Source organism: Coregonus clupeaformis, chromosome 10 (genome assembly GCF_020615455.1).
Source record: "Coregonus clupeaformis isolate EN_2021a chromosome 10, ASM2061545v1, whole genome shotgun sequence".
NCBI lineage: Eukaryota > Metazoa > Chordata > Actinopteri > Salmoniformes > Salmonidae > Coregonus > Coregonus clupeaformis.
In genome coordinates, this window is record NC_059201.1 from 59,993,708 (window position 1) to 60,015,036 (window position 21,329).

Here is a 21,329-nt window from a genome sequence, read left to right on the forward strand (position 1 = left end):
CCTCAGACTGGGGGTGAAAGTTCACCTTCCAACAGGACAACGACCCTAAGCACACAGCCAAGACAACGCAGGAGTGGCTTTGGGACAAGTCTCTGAATGTCCTTGAGTGGCCCAGACAGATCCCGGACTTGAACCCAATCGAACATCTCTTGAGAGACCTGAAAATATAAAAAACAGTTTTTGCTTTGTCATTGTGGGGTATTGTGTGTAGATTGATGAGTGGAAAAAACGATTTAATCAATTTTAGAATAAGGCTGTAACAAAATGTGGAAAAAGTCAAGGGGTCTGAATACTTTCCGAATGCACTGTACATGTGCACAGAGCTAGAGAAAGGGCATAAAACAAGACCTTTAGCTTGCCTGCAGTACCCATTGTTGACTTTGTCCATCTGGTCCTGATTTGGGCCTGGATGAGTGAGATGTTTGTTGCAGCTTGTTTGTGGGGATTAGCAACCTCCCCCTGACCCTCCCACGTACTCAGAGAGTATTCCGAGGCTTACACAGTACAGTCGTAGTCATTATATATTTTATGATGCAGCAACAGAACAGTACAATGTGATAGGAATGGACTTGAATGCTGTGAACACTAAACAGATAATATTCTACATAACAATATTTTTTTGATTACCTGGTATTGTAGGAAGTTTGCAACTAGAGGATTGTGGGTAATGAAGAATCCACAGTGTTCACTTTTCATCAGGGATTATATGTTGCTTGGTAAAATGGAAGGTTCTGTTTAGGTCAACATTAGCTTAGCCCACTAACATACCCTAAAGCTTTGTAAACACTCCAGTTCTTCTCGATCATCAGTACATCAGTGTATCTTGTGCATGCCAACTGCCACCTGGTGTACAGTAGCTGTTTTGCCCTTCAAACATCCATGGTAATAAAAAATACCCAAATAAGGGTTGCTAAACTCATTTTGAAGGTGTGTAGCTTCAGTGGTTGGTCAATATTTAATTTTCAGTGTGTGGTGGGGGATGATGTACTAGAGTTTAGATAATCCTATAAAACAGTCTAGAAGGAGACAATTCTAATAAGTTTAGCCCATATTAGGCCTCCCCAAAACTCCCACAACTTCATACAATTAGATTCAAACCAGCATACTAACTGAGTGATGAAAAAGAAGGACACTTGAACATTCAACAACATGACTCACTAAAAACGATGCTGTCCAATGAACACAAATTAAACATTATTTTATAAACCATTATACAGAACAATAACATTTACATGTAAGTCGCTTTGGATAAAAGCGTCTGCTAAATGGCATATTATTATATTATTACATAATGTTGTTGCAGAACACTCTTTTAGAGTGATATTTCAAGGCGGACAATGCTTCCGATTCATCCAACATAAACACATTTGGTTTGTATTGAGGTTAAACTGAGCAATGTTAAGGGGAGTTTTCCATGCATCTCCCACATGGTACCAAAACATCCACATTGTGGACTTTCAGCAATAAGAATGCTTCATGCTGTGTTTATTTTTTTGAATATGTTTGTGTAACACCCAAGATGGCTCTCTGTCCGTATTCTATAGCAACATCTTTATCACTGTAGATATACTGTGATATACTGTATATACTGTAGAAACAGCTGATCTTTGAACCCTACCCATTTTCTCTCTATGAGACATAAAAAGAGAGGGAAAACTTTCAGAAACACTTTCTATATGAAGGGGGCATACATAACACCTTTATGAAACCAGTCATAACACCTTTATGAGTGTTGCTGTATCATTCATAACAATCGTCTTAACACATTCATTCAACATCATTTGTAAGTCCCCTCAAATAGCTATATAAAAATTTTCTGTCACCCCCCCAGACCACACTATTCACGCATGAGAACACCAGGTTAGTCACAGACCATTACCCAGGTAGCTTTAGGGGTTTATTTGCTTTGCTCAAGGCTACAATGGCGGTAGGGGTTGGAACTAGACCTGAGTGTAAATAGTATATTTCAAATACTCTAACTAGCTGTGCTTGATGATTGGTCTTGCATGGCGCAATGGAATTGTCCCAAAAGTGCAAACCCCATCCATCTGGCATTCCAGCTGTCTCAAAATGCTCAAAGTATTGGAACGATTTCTAATACTATCTGAACCCAGGTCTGGATGGCACCAGAGCAATAGCGGACGTGCTGTCACGTTCGTTGATTGACGGGACGGACCAAGGCGCAGCGTGATATGCATACATGTTTATTATAACGAATAAACACAACGACAAAACAACAAACTAAACGAAACGTGAAGTCCAAGGTAGACACAAACAACAGACCTTACACGGAACAAGATCCCACAACCCACTAGTGCCAATAGGCTGCCTAATTATGATCCCCAATCAGAGACAACGAGCTACAGCTGCCTCTGATTGGGAACCACACCGGCCAACATAGATCTACACATAATAGAACTACAACATAGAATATATACAATAAAGAATATACACACCCTGACTCAACATTTAAGCGTCCCCTGAGTCAGGGCGTGACAGTACCCCCCCCCAAAGGTGCGGACTCTGACCGCACAACATAAACATAACAGGGTAGGGCCCGGGTGGGCATTCCGCCTCGGAGGCGGATCCGGCTCGGGGCGTGACGACCTCTCACTCTCTGCCTCCCTGTTGCGCCCCTGGTCTGGTCTAGACCTCGGCGTGTTGCTTCCCCTCTCCTTCCTCCCATGATACGCCAGGCCCAGTCTGGACCCTGGTGTGGGAGACCCCGAACCTGGAGAGGGGCTGACGTCATGGTCTGGACTGGAGCCGCTGACCGGAGCTGGACTGGGCACCGGTGGAGCGGACTACTCTGGCTCCGGAGTGGAGCTGCTGACCGGAGCTGGATCAGGCACCGGTGGAGCGGACTGCTCTGGCTCCGGAGTGGAGCCGCTGACCGGAGCTGGACTGGACCCCGGTGGAGCGTACTGTTCTGGCTCCGGAGTGGCGCAGCTGACCAGAGCTGGATCAGGCACCGGTGGAGCGGACTGCTCTGGCTCCGGAGTGGAGCAGCTGACCGGTGCCGGACCAGGCACCGGTGGAACGGGCACAGGCCGTGCCGGACTGGACAAACGCACCACTGGTCTGGTGCGAGGAGCAGGCATGGGCCGGACCGGACTGGTGACGCGCACCACTGGCTTGGTGTGAGGAGCAGGAACAGGCCGGGCCGGGCTGGCGACGCGCACCACAGGCTTGGTGCGAGGAGCAGGAACAGGCCGGGCCGGGCTGGCGATGCGCACCACTGGCTTGGTGCGAGGAGCAGGAACAGGCCGGGCCGGGCTGGCGACGTGCACCACAGGCTTGGTGCGAGGAGCAGGAACAGGCCGGGCTGGGCTGGCGACGCGCACCACTGGCTTGGTGCGAGGAGCAGGAACAGGCCGGGCCGGGCTGGCGACGCGCACCACTGGCTTGGTGCGGGGAGCAGGTACGGGCCGGACCGGACTGGCGACACGCACCACTTGCTTGGTGCGAGGAGCGGGACTGGGTTCCTTTATTAACCCCCGCTCCTTCTGCTGCCTAACCAGCTCCTCTCGCCGTGCCTCTACACCTTCCTTCTCCCTTCTAGCCTCCTGTAGCGCCTCCCTCTGACCGAATACCTGTAGTCAGTAAATAGCATTCTCACGTAGGTCTTCCTTTTGTCCAGGTGTAAAAGGGCAGTGTGGAGTGCAATAGAGATTGCATCATCTGTGGATCTGTTGGGGCGGTATGCAAATTGGAGTGGGTCTAGGGTTTCTGGGATAATGGTGTGGATGTGAGCCATGTCCAGCCTTTCAAAGCACTTCATGGCTACAGATGTGAGTACTACGGGTCATAGTCATTTAGGCAGGTTACCTTAGTGTTCTTGGGCACAGGGACTATGGTGGTCTGCTTGAAACATGTTGGTATTACTCAGTCAGGGACAGGTTGAAAATGTCAGTGAAGACACATGCCAGTTGGTCAGCGCATGCTTGGAGTACACATCCTGGTAATCAGTCTGAATGTTGACCTGTTTAAAGGTCTTACTCACATCGGCTACGGACAGCGTGATCACACAGTCATCCGGAACAGCTGATTCTCTCATGCATGCTTCGTTGTTGCTTGCCTCGAAGCAAGCATAGAAGTAATTTAGCTCGTCTGGTAGGATCGTGTCACTTGGCAGCTCACGGCTGTGCTTCCCTTTGTAGTCTGTAATAGTTTGCAAGCCCTGCCACATCCGACGAGCGTCGGAGCCAGTGTAGTACGATTCATTCTTCGTCCTGTATTGACGCTTTGCCTGTTTGATGATTCGTCGAGGGCATAGCGGTATTTCTTATACGCTTCTGGGTTAGAGTCCCGCTCCTTGAAAGTGGCAGCTCTACCCTTTAGCTCAGTGCAGATGTTGCCTGTAATCCATGGCTTCTGGTTGGGGTATGTACGTACGGTCACTGTGGGGACGACGTCATCGATGCAGTTATTGATGAAGCCAGTGACTGATGTGGTGTACTCCTCAATGCCATCGGAAGAATCCCAGAACATATTCCAGTCTGTGCTAGCAAAACAGTCCTGTAGCTTAGCATCTGCATCATCTGACCACTTCTTTATTGACGAGTCACTTGTGCTTCCTGCTTTAGTTTTTGCTTGTAAGCAGGAATCAGGAGGATAGAGTTATGGTCAGATTTGCCAAATGGAAGGCAAGGGAGAGCATTGTACGCGTCTCTGTGTGTGGAAATTGCTGGTAGAAATTAGGTAAAAAGTGATTTAAGTTTCCCTGCATTAAAGTCCCTGGCCACTAGGAGCGCCGCCTCTGGATAAGCATTTTCCTGTTCGCTTATGGCCTTATACAGCTCATTGAGTGCGGTCTTAGTGCCAGCATCAGTTTGTGTTGGTAAATAGACAGCTACGAAAAATGTAGATGAAAACTCTCTTGGTAAATACTGTGGTCTACAGCTTATCATGAGATACTCTACCTCAGGTGAGCAAAACCTCAAGACTTCCTTAATATTAGATTTTGTGCACCAGCTGTTGTTTACAGATATACACAGACCGCCACCCCTTCTTACCGGAAGCAGCTGTTCTATCTTGCCGATGCAGCGCATATCCCGCCATCTGTATGTTATCCATGTCGTCATTCAGCCACGGCTCGGTGAAACATAAGCTTTACAGTTTTTAATGTCCTGTTGGTAGGATATCCGTGATCGTAGTTCGACTATTTTGTTATCCAATAATTGTACGTTGGATAATAGGACTGATGGTAGAGTCAGATTACCCACTCGCCTTCGGATCCTTACAAGGCACCCTGACCTACGTCCCCGATATCTCTGTCTCCTTCTCATGTGAATGACGGGGATTTTGGGCCTTGTCAAGTATCTGAAGAAAAATTCTTTGCGTTCGACTCGTTAAAGAAAAAATCTTCGTCCAGTACGAGGTGAGTAATCGCTGTCCTGATATCCAGAAGCTTTTTTCGGACATAAGAGACGGTGGCAGGTACATTATGTACAAAATAAGTTACAGATAACATGAGAAAACACACAATAGCACAATTGGTTAGGAGCCCGTAAAACGACAGCCATCTCCTCTGGCGCCATTATCATATGACGTGTTATGGTTCCAGCACTGACCCATTTGTGCCACAAAACAACCTGATATGCCCCGCATATGGTTGCTGTCTTGGCTTATTACTTATAACAATATATCTCATTGTACCTGAATGTATAACGTGTGGTATTGCAATTAGATGAGGCAGACAAGGGGTTTAATGCCAAATCTGGAGGCTTTAACGTCTTTAAAATTTATACAGTCACAGTCTACAAAATCAAATATTAGAACAAAAAAAGTAATCAATGAAATTTGAACGACTCTGTAACGTTTTGGCTAACTGTCGAAAATACTTCCCTCGATTACCCCAAATGTCCATAATTACCGTAATGCAACATTAGTTTTTAATCAAGTTCTTGGAATATCCACTCTTATCCCAATTAATCTGAGGTTTAAAGAAACCCCTTCTAACCACACTTTATTATCTTTATTAGGAAATGAATTATTAAAATCTATCTAACTTTCCTAGTTTAATGGAGGCATTCCTCCATGCCACTGGAAATGAATTTAGCAACAGAACCTCAGGCCATTGCTTCAGTCCGTGTTTGGACGTCATATGAGAGTGAAGGGGGAGGATTAAGATGGTTTTACTACTAATAGTTCTACTGGAGAGCAGTCAAGAGCCCAGGAGCAGGAAGTTATTGTTTTGTTCAGCCGAGTGGAGCAGTTCACTTCAGGCAGCAACCTAGACAGAGGCAAACCCCAAAGATATCAAGGATTTGGTGGGATTACAGAGAAACGTGTGCGACTGGCCAAGGACACTGTATGTTTTTTAGCTTTGGACTCATTTGCTAAATGTCTTAAGTTGGAGAGCTTTTGTTTCGGTTACCCTGTGTCCCCAATTTCAGGAATTGTCTTTTCAAATTCAATAATCATACAATGAATTTTACCTTCTTCGCAAATTAATTCTGAGAGTATTTACAAACCTGGCTTCAAAACCTGTGCTTGATTGAGTTTGCCTTGTGCGATGGAACCAATTGAATAGTCCAAAAAGTACAAACCCACCCATCTGGCACCCCAGACACGCTCGAGCAAACACTCATTATTTGAACCCAGGTGTGCATGACAGTGGTATGAATCCATGCCTGTTGTTTTATCAAAAATTAAATCTAGGCCTATCTCTAATCCTAACCTTAACTAGTTTCCATGCTTTACCCTAAATCACTAACTAATCCCTAACCCACCCCTAACCACTCACTAACCACTCACTTACTCGCAGTGATTTTCAACTAAAGTGTGCATTCTTTGTGTGATCATCTTGATGTGTTCACTTGTCATGCAATGAGACCATTTGGTATGACTGTGTATGAGTGTCCTGTAATGTCTCACGAATGCTGGGATGGAGACTTATAGGTTTGTGATACCAGCCTTCATAACAGCTTGAAGGTTGAAGTAAGTGCTAATAAAATAGACTATAATTCAGGGGTGTCAATTGGGTATGGCAGTCGCCATACCCTAACTCAACACCAACAATGTTCAATAGGCTACTAAAATCATTCCAATCCTGATAAAAAGGCAAATGCAGTTTAGCGGTGTTAGACGGACTGACTTTGGGACCATGCGGACGCCTGGGAGCGGGAGGGAAGGCTGTTTGTACGGCTGGCTTTATTGAGAGCGCATCGATGCAGCTGCAGGAAACAGCGCAATTATTTCTCAAACAGAGCAGAGATGGCTGTAGTAGATGGCTTTGGCTAGGTAACTGCTGTTTGACTTGACATTAAACTAATCCCGGTGCTGAGCTAGTGCGTAGCAGCTAATTCTTGAATGACATGTTTGTAGAATGTTAAGTTCCCTACTGACTGAGGTGACTGAAGCTACATCAACAAGGTAATAATGGCTGGAGTAAATTTAGCTTGTTTTTGCTGTTCTTCAAATTCCAAGTTTTTAAATTGTGTACAGTCGTGGTCAAAAGTTTTAAGAATGACACAAATATTAATTTTCAAAAAAGTCTGCTGCCTCAGTTTTTATGATGGCAATTTGCATATACTCCAGAATGTTATGAAGAGTGATCAGATGAATTGCAATTAATTGCAAAGTCCCTCTTTGCCATGAAAATTAACTTAATCCCCAAAAAACATTTCCACTGCATTTCAGCCCTGCCAGAAAAGGACCAGCTGACATCATGTCAGTGATTCTCTCATTAACACAGGTGAGAGTGTTGACGAGGACAAGGCTGGAGATCACTCTGTCATGCTGATTGAGTTAGAATAACAGACTGGAAGCTTTAAAAGGAGGGTGGTGCTTGAAATCATTGTTCTTAATCTGTTAACCATGGTTACCTGCAAGGAAACATGTGCCGTCATCATTGCTTTGCACAAAAAGTGCTTCACAGGCAAGAATATTGCTGCAAGTAAGATTGCACCTAAATCAACCATTTATCGGATCATCAAGAACTTCAAGGAGAGAGGTTCAATTGTTGTGAAGAAGGCTTCAGGGCGCCCAAGAAAGTCCAGCAAGCGCCAGGACCGTCTCCTAAAGTTGATTTGGCTGCGGGATCGGGGCACCACCAGTGCAGAGCTTGTTCAGGAATGGCAGCAGGCAGGTGTGAGTGCATTTGCACGCACAGTGAGGCAAAGACTTTTGGAGGATGGCCTGGTGTCAAGAAGGGCAGCGAGGAAGCCACTTCTCTCCAGGAAAAACATCAGGGACAGACTGATATTCTGCAAAAGGTACAGGGATTGGACTGCTGAGGACTGGGGTAAAGTCATTTTCTCTGATGAATCCCCTTTCCGAAATTTTTGGGGCATCCGGAAAAAAGCTTGTCCGGAGAAGACAAGGTGAAAGCTACCATCAGTCCTGTGTCATGCCAACAGTAAAGCATCCTGAGATCATTCATGTGTGGGGTTGCTTCTCAGCCAAGGGAGTAGGCTCACTCACAGTTTTGCCTAAGAACACAGCCATGAATAAAGAATGGTACCAACACATCCTCCGAGAGCAACTTCACCCAACCATCCAAGAACAGTTTGGTGACGAACAATGCCTTTTCCAGCATGATGGAGCACCTTGCCATAAGGCAAAAGTGATAACTAAGTGGCTCGGGGAACAAAACATCGACATTTTGGGTCCATGGCCAGGAAACTCCCCAGACCTTAATCCCATTGAGAACTTGTGGTCAATCCTCAAGAGGCGAGTTGACAAACAAAAACCCACAAATTCTGACAAACTCCATGCATTGATTATGCAAGAATGGGCTGCCATCAGTCAGGATGTGGCCCAGAAGTTAATTGACAGCATGCCAGGGCGGATTGCAGAGGTCTTGAAAAAGAAGGGTCAACTGCAAATATTGACTCTTTGCATGAACTTCATGTAATTGTCAATAAAAGCCTTTGATACTTATGGAATGCTTGTAATTATACTTCAGTATACCATAGTAACATCTGACAAAAATATCTAAAAACACTGAAGCAGCAAACTTCGGGAAGACCAATACTTGTGTCATTCTCAAAACTTTTGACCACGACTGTAGAAATTAGCTTGATAAAAATTCCTTGGAGGGAAATTCCCTGTCACACTGCAACAAGGGTTCTTCTAAGATCCTCAAAGTTCTTCAAAGAACCTTAGGGTTCTTGGCACTGAAAATTGCCCCCAAAAGGTTATTCCTAGAACCCCATAGGAGGTGGGGTTCATCGAGGATTCTCCTTAGTTGGTGGGGGTTCTTGCAGGAACCTAACTGCCCAACTAAAACATTTGGATTTGAATTTGAAAGGACAGCAGGTGCACACACTTAACTGAAAAATGTAAAGATCTCCTCAATTTAAGGTAAGGTTTGTCCATTGTATGATCTAAGTTGATATTGTTTTATGATGATACCATCTATCTTTTCATATTTGTGCAAATCTTTCTAAAACAGAACATGGACAATTCAATGGATATCAAATCAACAAAGAGGTAAGAATATGTAAGCTATAAGAATATGTTGAATGGTAGCTGTATTGCGTGCAGATGACTGAACTGCTCACTTTGTGTCTGCAGGTATACAGACGAGGAGGCATACAAAGGTATGTCAGTTGGTGTTGGTATGTTATGCAGATCATATTTTCCATCCTCCTCCCTTAGCTCTTCAAGAAATATCCCATAGGCCTCTACATTAAATGTAAATGTACATTATGGACAAGGTATGTGTATGAAAACCATTATTAAAACAGTTTTTTTCATTCACGTTTACCACAAAAACCAAGGTATGAATAATGTTCAATTTTTTGGATTCACAGACTTCACTCTCCCTACACCCCTGATGAATATAACAGGAAACATGTTCATCACCATGCACTGCAAAATTATTCTGGCTATGGATACGGAGAACATCAACACAATAACATCAACAGGCCAGAGGATATGCCCATTGGACTTGGGGCTCTGCTGGGAGTTTACCTCATATTTCTATTTTTTAATTCTGCTTTGCCACTAAAATCATAATAAACACTGACAAATAAAATATTTGGTTATTGTTCTTACTGTTATGCATATTATTATTATTATTATTATTATTATTATTATTATTATTATTATTATTATTATTATTATTATTATTATTATTATTATTATTATTATTATTATTATTATTAATAATAATAGAGGAGGGGGGTAGTTCAAAAACTAACCCCAAAAGGTTCTTCAAATGGTTCTTAGAGGATCCATTAAAAGGAGTTCTTTGAAGAACCCTTTTAAAGGGTTCTTTGAAGAACTTATAGGAGTTCCCCCACAGTTTCAATTTGAAGAACCCCTAAAGGATACTCCTGGAACCTTTTATTTTTAGAGTGTAGGTTTAGCTGAAATGACTCCCCTGCTATAGTTCCATATACACTTCAATGCACTTGTTACCTAGTTCTTTATCAGTGCCAGTTCCCTCTACTTCAGCCATTTTATTAGGGCTGTTTGGTCACACAGTCACTCCGAGGTACTAGGATCAGAAAGAACCAGACATCTGGTTTAAATTAACGCAGTTTAACAGACCCTTAGAAAGTGTAGCTGTGTTCCCAAGCTCATATTATGGGCAGGTCTTGTGTAATTTTAATCCAAAGGCAGGAAGCAAGGGTCAATTAACCGGTCAAAGCACACTGTGTCTTTGGGGAACCAACAAAAAAACTTGACCTTTTTGTTTCTTGTTTATGTCAATTAATTTCCCCCCACTAAACCTCCGGTCCCTGCCATGGCTGAATCAGGTGGAGTTCTTAGCCATTGCAAAAGTCATTAGAGTGTCAAGGGAACCTTAACGAGGAAAATTATCCATATTCCATCTACTTCCTCTGGTCGCTTTTGTCTTGTCAACAAAACCAAGGGCACACTGATGCCTGTGAATAACTTGAACCTTTAAAACACTATCACTCTAATGTTCTACTGACCACAGAAATATACCCCAGGGAGTCCTGTGTTTGTTACAGTTGAGATAAATGTATCTGCTCCCTCTGTTTCTCAGTGTTTTCTGATATCGTGGGGACCGAGTATTTATTTGTGCTGAGTTTGACTTAGAGGTCACTTCTCTGCACCTTCGCTGGCACCAGTTCATGTTCCCAAAGAGCCCAGGTCATAGGCTGACTACAAAGAGGAATGCAGTATGTCTCTTATAACAAACAGCATGTCCTCACCCTGGGGTGATCAGGCAGTATGAACATGTATGCACTCACTAACTGTAAGTCGCTCTGGATAAGAGCGTCTGCTAAATGACTAAAATGTAAATGTAAAATGGTGGTTATTTAAAGCAATGTAGAAATTTGCGGCACTCTCTGACTGAACTCAATGACTGGAAATGTTGAAATTTCAGATCATCTGTCACTGTATGTGAGAGGTAAATTTTTTTTGTAAATGTTCATTTTTCACAACCTTTTCCTCACTTATGCATAATTTGTTTCCATACTTACACTCCAAATTATGGAACAATTACTGCACAAGGTGGGAAGGTAACTGAAATTAATCTAGAATACGAAAACCTGGGGCTCTGGAAGTTAAACATTATAGCTGTCAATGATTTCTACATTGTCTTTTTGTGTCTGCAGCTAGACAACTATATCCAGGAGAACATCAAGATGGAGATGGTGCATATCCAAGACCATGCAGTCCACAACCAGACAGCTACCATGCTGGAGATCGGAACCAACCTGTTGACTCAGACTGCAGAACAGACCCGCAAGTTAAACATTGTCGAGGCTAAGGTAATGGCTACATCTGAGTTATATGTTATCATAATCTCTAAGATGCTTCTTAAATTAGATGTTCCATAAAACTAATTAACAACAAGGATATTCATGAAGCAAAAAATTATACTCTACAAAAATACAGTTGAAGTCGGAAGTTCACATACACCTCAGCCAAATACATTCAAACTCAGTTTTTCACAATTCCTGACATTTAATCCTAGTAAAAAGTCCCTGTTTTAGGTCAGTTAGGATCATCACTTTATTTTAAGAATGTGAAATGTCAGAATAATAGTAGAGAGAAAGATTTATTTATTTATTTCATCACATTCCCAGTGGGTCAGAAGTTTACATACACTCAATTAGTATTTGGTAGCATTGCCTTTAAATTTTTTTACTTGGGTCAAACGTTTTGGGTATCCTTCCACAAGCTTCCCACAATAAGTTGGATGAATTCAGTTCTGCCCACAAATGTTCTATAGGATTGAGGTCAGGGCTTTGTGATGGCCACTCCAATACCTTGACTTTGTTGTCCTTAAGCCATTTTGCCACAACTTTGGAAGTATGCTTGTGGTCATTGTCCATTTGGAAGACCCATTTGCGACCAAGCTTTAACTTCCTGACTGATGTCTTGAGATGTTGCTTTAATATATCCACATAATTTTCCTTCCTCATGATGCCATCTATTTTGTGAAATGCACCAGTCCCTCTTGCAGCAAAGCACCCCCACAGCATGATGCTGCCACCCCAGTGCTTCACGGTTGGGATGGTGTTCTTCGGCTTGCAAGCAACCCCCTTTTTCCTCCAAACATAACGATGGTCATTATGGCCAAACAGTTCTATTTTTGTTTCATCAGACCAGAGGACATTTCTCCAAAAAGTACGATCTTTGTCCCCATGTGCAGTTGCAAACCGTAGTCTGTCTTTTTTATGGAAGTTTTGGAGCAGTGGCTTCTGCCTTGCTGAGCGGCGTTTCAGGTTATTTATTTATTTAAAATATTTATTTCACCTTTATTTAACCAGGTAAGCCAGTTGAGAACAAGTTCTCATTTACAACTGCGACCTGGCCAAGATAAAGCAAAGCAGTGCGATAAAAACAACAACACTGAGTTACATATGGGGTAAAACAAAACATAAAGTCAAAAATACCACAGAAAATATATATACAGTGTGTGCAAATGTAGCAAGTTATGTAGGTAAGGCAATAAATAGGCCATAGTGCAAAATAATTACAATTACTATTAACACTGGAATGATAGATGTGCAAGAGATGATATGCAAATAGAGATACTGGGGTGCAAATGAGCAAAATGAATAACAATATGGGGATGAGGTAGTTGGGTGGGCTAATTTCAGATGGGCTGTGTACAGGTGCAGTGATCGGTAAGGTGCTCTGACAACTGATGCTTAAATTTAGTGAGGGAGATAAGAGTCTCCAGCTTCAGAGATTTTTGCAGTTCGTTCCAGTCATTGGCAGCAGAGAACTGGAAGGAATGGCGGCCAAAGGAGGTGTTGGCTTTGGGGATGACCAGTGAGATATACCTGCTGGAGCGCATACTATGGGTGGGTGTTGCTATGGTGACCAATGAGCTACGATAAGGTGGGGATTTGCCTAGCAGTGATTTATAGATGGCCTGGAGCCAGTGGGTTTGGTGACAAATATGTAGTGAAGATCCGCCAACAAAAGCGTACAGGTCACAGTGGTGGGTAGTATATGGGGCTTTGGTGACAAAACGGATGGCACTGTGATAGACTACATCCAATTTGCTGAGTAGAGTGTTGGAGGCTATTTTGTAAATGACATCGCTGAAGTCAAGGATCGGTAGGATAGTCAGCTTTACGAGGGCATGTTTGGCAGCATGAGTGAAGGAGGCTTTGTTGCGAAATAGGAATCTGATTCTAGATTGGAGATGCTTAATGTGAGTCTGGAAGGAGAGTTTACAGTCTAACCAGACACCTAGGTATTTGTAGTTGTCCACATACTCTAGGTCAGATCCGTAGAGAGTAGTGATTCTAGTCGGGTGGGCGGGTGCCAGCAGCATTCGATTGAAGAGCATGCGTTTAGTTTTACTTGTGTTTAAGAGCAGTTGGAGGCTATGGAAGGAGTGTTGTATGGCATTGAAGCTCGTTTGGAGGTTTGTTAACACAGTGTCCAATGAAGGGCCAGATGTATACAAAATGGTATCGTCTGCGTAGAGGTGGATATGAGAATCACCAGCAGCAAGAGCGACATCATTGATATACACAGAGAAAAGAGTTGGCCCAAGAATTGAACCCTGTGGCACCCCCATAGAGACTACCATAGGTCCAGACAACAGGCCCTCCGATTTGACACATTGAATTCTATCTGAGAAGTAGTTGGTGAACCAGGCGAGGCAGTCATTTGAGAAACCAAGGCTATTTAGCCTGCCAATAAGAATGCGGTGGTTGACAGAGTCGAAAGCCTTGGCCAGGTCGATGGAGACGGCTGCACAGTACTGTCTATTATCGATCGCGGTTATAATATCGTTAAGGACCTAGAGTGTGGTTGAGGTGCACCCATGACCAGCTCGGAAACCAGATTGCATAGCAGAGAAGGTACGGTGTGTTTCGAAATAGTCGGTGATCTGTTTATTAACTTGGCTTTCAAAAACTTTTGAAAGGTAGGGCAGGATGGATATAGGTCTGTAACAGTTTGGATCTAGAGTGTCACCCCCTTTGAAGAGGGGGATGACCACGGCAGCTTTCCAATCTCTGGGGATCTAAGACGTTATGAGAGAGAGGTTGATCAGGCTAGTAATAGGGGTTGCGACAATTTCGGCGGCTAATTTTAGAAAGAAAGGGTCCAGATTGTCTAGCCCAGATGATTTGTAGGGGTCCAGATTTAGCAGCTCTTTCAGAACATCAGCTGTCTGAATTTGTGTGAAGGAAAAGCGGGGGCATGGGCAAGTTGCAGCGGAGGGTGCAGATGGTGGCCGGGGTAGTGGTAGCCAGGTGGAAAGCATGACCAGCCGTAGCAAAATGCTTGTGAAATTCTCGATTATTGTAGATTTATCGGTGGTGATAGTGTTTCCTAGCCTCAGTGCAGTGGGCAGCTGGGAGGAGGTGCTCTTATCCTCCATGGACTTTACAGTGTCCCAAAACTTTTTGGAGTTAGTGCTACAGGATGCAAATTTCTGTTTGAAAAAGCTAGCCTTTGCTTTCCTAACTGCTTGTGTATATTGGTTCCTAACTTCCCTGAAAAGTTGCATATCGCTGGGGCTATTCGATGATAATCCAGTACGCCACAGGATGTTTTTGTGCTGGTCAAGGGCAGTCAAGTCTGAGGAGAACCAGGGGCTATATCTGTTCTTATGTCGATTTAGGACTTGTTTGACAGTGGATATAGATACTTTTGTACCTGTTTCCTCCAGCATCTTTACAAGGTCCTTTGCTGTTGTTCTGGGATTGATTTGCACTTTTCGCACCAAACTGCGTTCATCTCTAGGAGACAGAACGCGTCTCCTTCCTGAGCGGTATGACGGCTGCGTGGTCCCATGGTGTTTATACTTGCGTACTATTGTTTGTACAGATGAACGTGGTACCTTCAGGCTTTTGGAAATTGCTCCCAAGGATGAACCAGACTTGTGGAGGTCTACAAAAGATTTTTCTGAGGTCTTGGCTGATTTCTTTTGATTTTCCCATGATTTCAAGCAAAGAGGCACTGAGTTTGAAGGTAGGCCTTGAAATACATCCACAGGTACACCTCCAATTGACTCAAATGATGTCAATTAGCCTATCAGAATCTTCTAAAGCCATGACATCATTTTCTGGAATTTTCCAAGCTGTTTAAAGGCACAGTCAACTTAGTGTATGTAAACTTCTGACCCACTGGAATTGTGATACAGTGAATTATAAGTGAAATAATCTGTCTGTAAACAATTGTTGGAAAATTACTTGTGTCATGCACAAAGTACATGTCCTAACCGACTTGCCAAAACTATAGTTTGTTAACAAGAAATTTGTGGAGTGGTTCAAAAACGGGTTTTAATGACTCCAACCTAAGTGTATGTAAACTTCCGACTTCAACTGTATATCCTAAGAGAAGTTAAGTTGCTAATAGACATCAATATTTGTCTTGAATGTTTGCTGTTTGGTTCAAATTATATACACTGAACAAAAATATAAATGCAACATGTAAAGTGTTGGTCCCATGTTTCATGAACTGAAATAAAAGATCCCAGAAATGTTCCATACACACAAAAAGTGTATTTCTCTCAACTTTTGTGCACAAATTTGTTTACATCCCTGTTAGTAAGCATTTCTCCTTTGCTAAAATAATCCATCCACCTGACAGGTGTGGCATATCAAGAAGCTGATTAAACCGTATGATCAATACACAGGTGCACCTTGTGCTGGGGACAATAAAAGGCCACTCTCAAATGTGCAGTTTTGTCACACAACACAATGCCACAGATGTCTCAAGTTTTGAGGGAGCGTGCATTTGGCATGCTGACTGCAGGAATGTCCACCAGAGCTGTTGCCAGAGAATTGAATGTTCATTTCTCTACCATAAGCCACCTCCAACATTGTTTTAGAGAATTTGGCAGTACATCCAACCGGTTTTCTGATGTCAACGTTGTGAAAAGAGTGCCACATGGTGGTGTTGGGGTCATGGTATGGGCAGGCATAAGCTATAGACAATGAACACAATTGCATTTTATCGATGGCAATTTGAATGCACAATAATACAGTGACTCAATTTCTTTTAAGGTATCTGTGACCAACATAATGTTTGTTTTTTTGCAAAGCTGCATAAGACTACATCAAATCATTAATGAAGAGTATAAAAACATATGCAATACAATTACTGTTAATGTCATGCATATAAAGGCTTTATGAATGCTACATATCACCACTCTAAGTAAAGTGTTACTATTTATTGTCATTATGTGTAGGTTATGAACCAGACATCAAGACTTGAGATCAAGTTGTTGGAGAACTCATTATCTACAAACAAACTGGAAAAGGAATTATTGGTACAGACTTCTAAAATCACTAAACTGCAAGACAAGAACAGGTACAGTATAACATTTTGATATCTGCATAAGTTTGATATTTCCTCATTAAGACTTGTGGTACAGTCTCAACTAAAATAGCTGTTACATATTTCTGCAGCTTTGAGCTGAATTTTTTTGTTGTTGAAAAGACATTTCAGTGCAAGCGCTTAATATAAACGACTTAGGTTTCACAACCTAAAAGTATGATTATATGAAATACAAGCGCTCGTAAAAGACGAGCTGCTGCGAGAAACAACCATATTTGAAACCACAACATTATTCCCTTACTGAGGAATCTTGGACAGTGCACGTTGCAGTAAAATGTAATGAGAAATAATCAAAATAATGCTTTATAACTACAATATAAACAAAATTCTCAAAAATAAACCTCTGGCAAAACTGTACAGTTTTCATTGAGAAATGCGACAGATAGATTTCCCATAAAAGTTCTAGATGTAACAGATAGACTGATGTCATTTGTCTTATATGAGAACATGGGGCTCACAGCTGAATCTTGTGTTGCACTCTGTTTCTGTTACACAGCAGTCCATATGGGGTATCGTAGACAAATATAATGGGCCACTACATCATAGGGAAATTGACTCTATAAGGGGATCCTTTCTCAGCTTCTTGATCACCATTACAACTGAACTGGTGCCCATAATCAACAGCAGCAGGCCACAGCAACATAATAATAATAATAATAATAATATAATATGCCATTTAGCAGACGCTTTTATCCAAAGCGACTTACAGTCATGCGTGCATACATTTTTGTGTATGGGTGGTCCCGGGGATCGAACCCACTACCTTGGCGTTACAAGCACCGTGCTCTACCAGCTGAGCTACAGAGGACCACACAACATAAAAATAATTCATTGCTCATAAGTTTGCATTAGGAATAATCATCATTTTCACAATTCATGTTGCTTTTTCAATGGTCATCATGTTGAATTGATAATTTAGCACAAATGTAGTTTGGCTCTGACATCCACTACAGTAAAGGAATGACATCATACATATATACGATATGCTGTATAGGATAATGATACAATGGGTTAAAGTCTATGTGCCTCAACTCAGATCTCACTGGGCCAATGTAAGGGTTTTGTCACTTAGTGTTGCTATGACTATTATTTACATGGTTTTTGGTATTTACATCGTTTTTAAATTGTTACGGTGTAATTACAGTGAATGTACAAATTGTTACAACTATGATATCTGTGTGCAGTTTCAACCAAACTCATCATTTACCCTGCTAGGATCTTACTCTTGTTTGAGATCTTTTCATATATGTGTAACGTCAATGTGATGTCTATGTATAAATGTCAAGGTGCAACAGATTTACTGAACTTTGCATATAGTTACATTATGCCTGCCCATGTAAATACATTGTTTTAGCAGCACAATTCAAGGTCAGTCGGGTTTCACTCCAACAGCAGTTGTGAAAGTTGTAATTGAAGCAGGTTAAATCTTTGTAAAACCACTGACATACACTTACATTTTACCTGTCTGTTTCATCCACTCTTTGAGCTAAAGTTTCAGTGCTGTTCACCTAGTCCTATGATCACTTTGCTATCCTCTCATCAGGTTAAATACATTTGGCTTGTTTCAGTGTTTAATCAACCAGAGTCCACATCTATGTTCAGCTATTACCCTACAGCATGGGTTTAACTACTCGATGGTTAGTGATTTTCTGGAGTTACTTACAGTGCAGTGAAAGTCAATTAATTAGCTTGGTTGTCAAGAGACTACGGGGCCTTTTCAAATACTTATTCTTCCTTCTATCATTCTGGTTATCACCTTAAATGTGGTTATTCTGGTAAAGCAAGGGTTCTAGCTTACTTACACCAACACTGTAGGTGAATGATTAATCAAAGTAGAGCAGGTACAGTAGGGAGGTAGAATGCTTTTTCAAAGTGCACAGCATATTGTTGCAAGTCAATGCAAATAGTCTGGGTAGTCATGATTAGCTGTTCAGGAGTCTTATGGCTTGGGTGTAGAAGCTGTTAAGAAGCCTTTTTTGGACCTAGACTTTGGCGCACCGGTACCGCTTGCCGTGCGGTAGCAGAGAGAACAGTCTATGACTAGGGTGGCTGGAGTCTTTGACAATTTTGAGGGCCTTCCTCTGACACCGCCTGGTATAGAGGTCCTGGATGGCAGGAAGCTTGGCCCCAGTGATGTACTGGGCCGTACGCACTACCCTCTGTAGTGCTTTGCGGTCAGAGGCCGAGCAGTTGCCATACCAGGCAGTGATGCAACCAGTCAGGATGCTCTCAAGATAGGAATACCACGAAAAATACTTTTTCAACTATCTTCTCAGTCATTTGGAGAACAAGGTGCACGTGTTGGAGTCGCAGCAGCGGGATGAGCTGGAGGACATGAGGGAGGAGAAGAATAGGCTACAAGCATTGGTGAGGACCCAGACGACAGCCATCGAGGCTCTACAGAGACAGCTGAGGGTGGCCAGCACCAACAACTCAGCCCTGCAAAGGCAGCAGCAGCAGCTCATGGAGTCGGTCCACACGCTCATCAACATGGTGTCTACCGGTACAGGTAGGAACACATTCAGAAGCTCAGGTTTTGTCAAATGCAGTTTCTTTCTGATAAGTGCACACTCGGCTGAAGAGATCAGAGAGTCAAACATCCTTTTGTTCTTTTAATTGGTTTTTCGTCAGGACAGTATGAAGTTAGGGGAACAGACAATAAAGCTGGAATGACGGGAAGGAAGGCCACGGGAGTAGAGTGTTATAACTCAACCAGATTCCGGCACTCTGTTGAAGTGTCAATTCAAATCCAATACACTCCAGTGTCTAACTCCAGATAGATAGAATGTTCATAATGTCGTTGCGACAACTGTCTACAGACAGACAGTCGATAGACATGCTGTGAACCAACCATTAGTGCACACATTGAAGACAATGCAAAGATCAAACATGATCAAACATCAACACCTAGGTCCCTTCTGGAGAAATATAATCCACTGATGGATCAGAGCCAGTTCCTCTCTAGAGTCACATCTTAAGGCTGGGTTGGAGCTAAAGACGTGGCTTGTTTGTTTGATAGGTCAACAAGAAAATGTAAAGACTTTGGGTGGGCCACAATGCGTACAAGTTTGGGAACCATTGCAAATTGATAAATTCAGATAAACATTCTGGAAAAATGGGTGCGGAGATCATAGGTGTTGTGCGGTCTTAATGACATCCAGTCATTAATGATACAGAGAGAGAGAGAGGAGATGGTTGGGAGCTGTCTTCATTATGTTTTTGGCTGTGTTGAGTCAAGTCTTGGATTCACTTCACATTCTTCAGAACCACACACTTCGATAACTCCCATTTGAACTTCCAAATCGACATCTTGCCTGAGTAGGACGTCAGCATCTGTTTATGGAGACATTCCCAACTCAAATGAGACTGCTTTCGATTATCGTCATAGGATGGAGATAAACCACTCAGAGACAGTGGAAACACAGGATCACTCAAAGAGAGGAATCCAACGAACCATACCTCAAAGGCATAAACCTGAGAAAACAATGCTATGTCAAAGTGTACATTTATGTTCATGAACTGTAAGTGATACCATTAATGCGATTTATTGGATAGGCCTAGTTTTAGTACATAAACACTGATAAGGTGTTGTACATCAAAATGTTTGTCTACCCTTTGTAGATTTGAAACAGAACAGTTATTTGAGGCTTTGTTTCAAAATGTGTGTGTGTGTGTGTGTGCAGGGACATTGCTGAGGGACCAGAGGTTTTGGGATTGTGCAGAAGCCTATAAAGCAGGACACAACATCAGTGGAGTCTACTACATATTCATTGGTAACATGACAGAACCCACCCAGGTGAATAAATAGCACTGTCATCATCCTCACGATCCATACTGAGTATACTGCATGTTTCAATCCAACTCTTAAGTTGTCAACTTTCTCTTGTCAAGTTTTTCCAAGCACAGCTGATAAATCAACGTTTTCTGAGTGGTGCCTCTATCGTTGCTGAGTGCAACAACTAGATTTTAGTTATTGTTTCACCAGGTGTTTTGTGACATGGAGACTAGTGGAGGAGGCTGGACATTGTTCCAGCGCAGGGTCAACGGCAGTGTGGACTTCCAGAGAACATGGAAGGAATACAAAATGGTGGGTACTCCTGGCATCATCCATCTTTGGAATGTACAGCTGATGTATGGGATGTTACTGTACTGGATCTGCCTGTGTTGTTAGATTTGTTGTGCAGGTGCTGAGAATAATGTTCTTGTCCCAATAAAGCCCTGTGTAAAATGTTTTCCCATTCATCCATTGGATAGCTTGGACACCTATTCATCCATTGGCAGACCAGTTCAGATGCCAAGAGCTGAGAAAACATCAAACATGGACTACTTGAACTTAAAATACAGATGTAAGATGACTCTTGCCCTTGTGTAATGGTGTGATCATCAGATGTTTGTCTGTAGGGTTTCGGGGACCCTGCGGGAGAGCACTGGCTTGGGAACGAGCTGGTGTTTCAGATGACGAGTCAGACCCAGTACGCCCTGAGAGTGGAGCTGAGAGACTGGGAGGGGAACACACCCTACTCCCACTACGACAAGTTCCAACTGGCCAGTGAGAAACAACAATATAGGTACTCTACCTTATG

At 42.7% G+C, this 21,329-nt stretch overlaps 1 protein-coding gene across 1 annotated transcript in view; it reads left to right on the forward strand.

The window, feature by feature from the left end:
• angpt4 (angiopoietin 4) overlaps positions 1-21,329 on the forward strand; it is a 53,509-nt gene that overhangs the window by 25,416 nt on the left and 6,764 nt on the right. The window contains exons 2-7 of the mRNA XM_041888841.2: positions 11,544-11,699; positions 16,598-16,719; positions 19,023-19,255; positions 20,430-20,542; positions 20,732-20,833; positions 21,148-21,314. Coding sequence (XP_041744775.2) covers positions 11,544-11,699; positions 16,598-16,719; positions 19,023-19,255; positions 20,430-20,542; positions 20,732-20,833; positions 21,148-21,314 — 893 coding nt within the window. The remainder of the gene's footprint in view (positions 1-11,543; positions 11,700-16,597; positions 16,720-19,022; positions 19,256-20,429; positions 20,543-20,731; positions 20,834-21,147; positions 21,315-21,329) is intronic.